Source organism: Rhynchophorus ferrugineus, unplaced genomic scaffold (genome assembly GCF_030347505.1).
Source record: "Rhynchophorus ferrugineus isolate W39M unplaced genomic scaffold, kcgeb_rfMv2 rfM4, whole genome shotgun sequence".
In the NCBI taxonomy this organism is placed as follows: Eukaryota; Metazoa; Arthropoda; class Insecta; order Coleoptera; family Curculionidae; genus Rhynchophorus; species Rhynchophorus ferrugineus.
Window position 1 is genome coordinate 55746415 of NW_027472583.1, and position 5896 is coordinate 55752310.

Below are 5896 nucleotides of genomic sequence, written 5' to 3' on the forward strand. Positions count from 1 at the left end.
CCCTGGATTATTCTTTTGAAATTTGAAAACAACCTGAAACCACAGAAAGTCCGATCTAGGCCATAAAATAAGTGACAAAGCCATTCGTTCAATTGGTCCATCGTTTTTATCAACTTTTTCTTATTTTCATTACTAGTTAAAAGATATTGTGTTACAGAAGTAACAACATGGCATAATAAGATCCAAAATATATTAATCCATAAAAAATCACACAATCACCGAAAATCACTTAAAAATATATATTATCAAAGATTGTACGATAAATCAATTTATATGACCTCGTAACTAAATTTGGTAAGGTGAAACTCATTTAACAGGAATAAGTTATAAAATCTCAGTGTTTATTCGTCATCGATAGAACTCTAACCTGACTTCAACAAATATGTGACAATATTTCATATTATTTCCAGTGTTCTTTCACAAATAGGAATGAATGGTGGTTTCAGTAAAATAACTCTCATTATTTTGAAAACAATGAAGAATGTTATCTCTTGATTAAACATTGATTAATAGAAGAATACTGTTAAAACCGAACAGACATTGGATAATCAGCAATTATTTAAGAAAAGTCCATAAAATACCACAACAAATATATCAGAGGATAAAGTGTTGAAAATTCTGCGTGTAAATTGCTCTGAAACAATAGCTTATGGCGTTGTAAACATTTTAAGCAATATGTGTAGAATAATCTAGTAATAATTCTACAAAAGTTGATCGATCTACAAAATAAACAAAAAAAGAGATAAGAGATACAATTAATGGATGTAATCTGAAGGAGACTCGAATTCCTAATATAATATTGTCTTTTTTAGAGTTAGGAACATACAGGTTTCTTATTACTAGGCTTTAAACTGAATTAAGATACTCTAATCTGCAATAATTTATTTAAATTAACTCAAACGTCAGGTTCCTGACAAATATATTTCAGCCGATACTCGCAGGGATAGTCCACCCAACCGCTTTCATTATATTTCGTTATTACCCACGTCATGCAGTGCTCGTACACGTTAGTTGGATTTCCTGGTAGCCACAGAGTGAAATTCGCCAAACTGCCTCCAGTAAACCAGTAATAATCTGAGCTGGTTGTATCAGGTAAGTTGGTACCCGACAACCAAAATAATTCTTCTTTATCTGCAACGTTAATAAACCTTAAGACATTAAAAACATTTTAAAGATGAAATATTGATGATGATGAAGTGTAAATTAAAATTTGTTGATGTTTGCCTGGCGATTGAATGTAACTAATATGAAAATGATGCTAAATTAAATGTAACAGATGGCTTAATAAGCGTATAATCAATTAACCGAGAGTGAATTCCAACTTGTGGGCATCCCATGAAACCTTGTTAGTAATATATTGCATTTTACATTCTGCAGGTAATTTTATTATGATGCATCATTTTCTATGACGATACCATGTCGAAAGAATGTTGTACACTGGGTAGAACTTCCTATTGAAGATGCTGCAATGTGCCCTCTCAACTTTTGTAACGTATGACCGAGTGTAGTCATGTAGAAATTCGAATTTGCATCTTACTCGCTGTTGTAAATTTTTTTCCAATAATACTCTTATCAGTTTGTTCAATTACGTCGGTAGATATCTGCAGAAATAGTATTATTCGGTTTTACTAGATCCTAGTCTAATACATATTGCTGATCCTATCATATTTACAGCAATACTTTAGTATTAGCTTTAGTTTTCATTACTATTTTCCTTTTTCAATTGGTCTTTGGTAGATACCAAAAGAATTTTAACACATTGCTAATAAAACCATTAAAAAGAGCAACGATTTGTATTATTATAATATTAGATAAATTAAAAATTAAAACTTTATTATTAAAAAGTTAGTTCATGCTGACATTTGAATACTCTAACATTTTAAAAAACATATGCAAACCTGGACATTTTAAAGAGAATTAATTAATGATCTTTAATCAATAATATATGATAAAAATAATAAAAATATATTTAAATTAATAAAGTCGACCTACTTTATCGACATAACTCATTGGACAACCTAGTGATGTTTATGGATAAGTTAACCATAAATATACCAAAAACATATGTCCAAAATAATGGAATGAAAATTGAAAACAGTTAATTATGAATGATGTGAAACATATTAACCAGAGTTATGTGAACTTATGTTGTTCAAAAACCTTTTTTATAGTCTGTAACTTCTTTTTATAATAACATAAGTCAATGAGGCCAAAATATAAACCATTCAGGTTATTGACTCTAACTAATGTTAAATACTACGAAAATCACTTAAAATTATACATTTTTAATGCTTGTACGATAGATCAATTTATATAACCCCGTCATTAAATTCGGCAAAGAGAAACTCATATAACAGGAATGAATTATAGAATACAAATGTCTATTCGTCATCCATACCAAATCATGTTCTACCTACCATATCTGGGATAATTGAAAAGTGTTTCATTTAAAACATCTGCTTCTTCTGGAGTGGTGACATGGGCTAAGTCTGCACCGCCTTCTTGGCAATTGATAAAAGCTTGAAAAAAATTAGCTTCGTCAACCGACACGTAATATTTGAAGGTCGTATCATCTCCTGAAAATGATATAGCTTCAGTTCTAGAAATAACACTTATAAGTATAATATCTAAATATTATGATATATATTAAACCTACATTTGGATCAATTTTCGGTATTCAGTTTAATGAAGAAAAACATTTTATTTAAAGGTCTTTCCACCACAATGCTCTCATTCAAAATAAATAACAGCTCACTTTCACCGACTTTCTAATGCTGTCGTTAAATTTCAAACATACTGTTTCATGATATCCTAAGTGAATGCACTATTTTATTGACATTTTTATATTTATTAGATTTAATTTTAACGGTACATATACCAAAATTAAAATGAATTTACATTATAATAGATGTTGAAATGAAATTATATGAAAATGTTACTGCTACATTTGCAGAAGATACTGCAATAATAAGACATTAATGGACATAAGACCACCAAAATTGATCAAAATAAATCACTACATAATATATTCAAATACTCCCAATATCTTAGCATGTGCCTTGAAGTTAAGCTCAGGTAGAAGCCACATATTAAGGAAAATGCGAAGAAGTCCAAACTGAAGTACAAAAAAACGGTCTTATAGGTGGATACTGAACCCTGTCAGTATACAATATGTTTTTGCTTAACAAGTCTGGACTCAACCAGTGTGGACTCAATCCAGGTGCTGTACCAACCGAAGCAATATAATCATGTAAAGATTCCATAACAAGGTACTGTGAAGTATTGTTGATATTCCATTGGTACATTCATAATGACAAACAGTACGAGGACCTGAAATTAAAAACTGTCGATAACATTATCAACATATTATCACATACAAAGTTATGAAGAGAGGTTCCATCAATATTGAGATTATCCGACTCTTAACTTAACTCTTAGTTAAGACTTCCATATAAAAGGTCGATTTGCCCACAGAAGTTAATGAGGAACCATAATCTGCATCTCTGAACTTGTTCTTCAACTATACACTATCACATCTTAAAGGATTGACTTTTTAGCATTAATTGATCGGTGAATCTCGGTGAATGGAGGTAAAACGAAATGAAACAGTAGTCTTTACATTATGTAACCGTTATTTATTGGCAATATAAAAAATGTAGAAAATACAAAATAGATAAAACATATGGCAGCGATGTGAGCTAGAGACGGGGCTTGGGCAGTCGATGATGGCACGTCTAAACCAAACCATGGTCGGTTACTGAATGATCGAAATACCCTTCAATAACATCCCAGATAAACGTCTCAGGATTGCCGCCAGCTATTCGTTATCGGGTTCTAGTTCGCGCTGCTGGCACCCCGTCCGTTTTCAACATCTGGGATTATATTTCTGGGTACTTTGTTGACCGTTATTCCACGATGTAAAATTCGACATGCCTCAAGGTCAACTTCATTTTTAATATTGCTTTAGAGAAAACTATAGACAAAGATACCAAATTTTAACAGTGTGTAAGCTAAAAACCGTGCAAGAAGGTTGAAGGATGAAATACTTGAACTGCTCAACAAAGCTAAGTATAACATATCGCAATACAAAGCTCAGTTACCAAAAATATGAACAAATTCTAAACCAATGTTATGAAATAAAGTCATTGTTTACTTCCCAACATGTTTTCAGTATCAAATTCGAAAAATAACAGGTGACATTATATTGGAATTCCACGTATTCAGAGTTGAGAATTTTTGTAAATATTTCAAAATGATACATTGTTAAGCTTGAAAGATAATTTTAGTGATAGAGCTTTGAAATGCAATTGTTACCAAGGGCGTTTATATAGTACGACATATATTACGCCATCTATTATAAACACCTCAAAATTAATTTACTGTTCAGTTATTTAATAGTAAAAGTGACTTACCAGCAATTAAATATAGCGACAGAAATATTGTAAATAACCGAACATAAAACACAGATTGAAACATGTTGATACAATTAAAACAAAATAATGATGTTTATTGAAATGCTTTTAAAAAAATAAGTATTATGGCGATTCGGTTGTATGATAATTGCATTGACGTTTAAAGTGTTTTCGAACATATTTTCTATCAAGAAATCGTAATAAATCATTTTGAATAGGCCTCCAAAAGTGAAAGATCAGAGACAAAAATATCCGAAGTATTTTGTGATGTGTCCGACCATGTAGCCACTAAATCAGTGCTATAAGTAGCGACAGTCACTCAAGATTATTTGTCCTTTGATAAAATAATTTTATCAGAAGCACTTGTTACCTCATTGTTATAAATAGGGTTCTTGAGATAACAGAATCATTACTATTCGTTTAAAAATCAAGGACAAACTTCCAGGAAACTGTTATTTTGTTTTAATGTTTGATGTAAATATTTGTCGAGCTCTTAAAAAATATGTTACTTAATTAATTTTTAATGCAACTAATTAAAGTGGTGGTGTTTTTATCCATATGTTCATATTATCCAATTCATTGTTCAATGTTTGAAGATCGAGGACTATACCGGCTTTCACTTTAAAATTGATATAATATGAACTCAAATAATATTAATAAGTGACAAATTATGCAAATTTTATTAGAGAATAATATCAAAAGTATATCTAAGCTTGCTGGCGTTACTATCAAAACGATATCTTATTAATATTATCTTATTAATTACTTTTCGATACTTTTGCGGTTTAGACATTAGAACTTTCCTTAAGAAAACAGTATGTATATTTTTTAATGTAGTTCTTGATATGGAAAACAAACGATGATAGTGGCAAAATAATTAGCGACTTATTTGAACTATTCTACAGACAATACTGCCGCTTCTGTCACATTTTAATATAAATGAAATGCTTAACAAGGTCGTGCTAGTCTCGCTACTTAATATGTACATATTTTCTAAAAATGAAAATCTATCTTATTCTAAATGCGACTAGGACTGTTAGTTTTTTAGGTCTCCATTGTTTAATTATTTTCAGTTTTAATTGCTCGCCTTTAGATTTTTTTTCATAGAGAAACCTTATATATTTTAGTTTCTGTAACTGTTCAAAATGAGACACAACATTTTCAACAACTAATTAATGATAATATAAATTCAAGTTGGCGAATATAATACAACCATACAAAATAAAATATAAAAATATTAAAATAGGTTGATATATATGAGCTTAATTGTGCCCTCCATATAGAATTTGAGAAAATGAAGAAATACTACATTAGTTTATTGTCATTATGACACACTGTATATAAATTAATAATATTTGCAAGTATAATTATATCTGAAATTTAGTTAAATATTTCAGTGAATTGCTGCCGTAATTTTGGGTATATTAGAAAGAATATCTTTAACAGGTCAATTAAAAACTCCCCAGCCTACCATAATAAAACAC

At 30.1% G+C, this 5896-nt stretch overlaps 1 protein-coding gene across 1 annotated transcript; it reads right to left on the reverse strand.

Moving 5' to 3' along the window:
• Positions 1-867: 867 nt before the first annotated feature.
• LOC143195898 (C-type lectin 37Db-like) lies at positions 868-4571 on the reverse strand. Its single transcript, XM_076403410.1, has 3 exons — positions 4413-4571; positions 2418-2576; positions 868-1131 (listed from the first exon to the last, which is right to left on the reverse strand). Exons 1-3 carry the CDS (start codon positions 4474-4476, stop codon positions 896-898), a joined length of 459 nt encoding a protein of 152 aa, XP_076259525.1. The 5' UTR covers positions 4477-4571; the 3' UTR covers positions 868-895.
• Positions 4572-5896: the final 1325 nt, after the last annotated feature.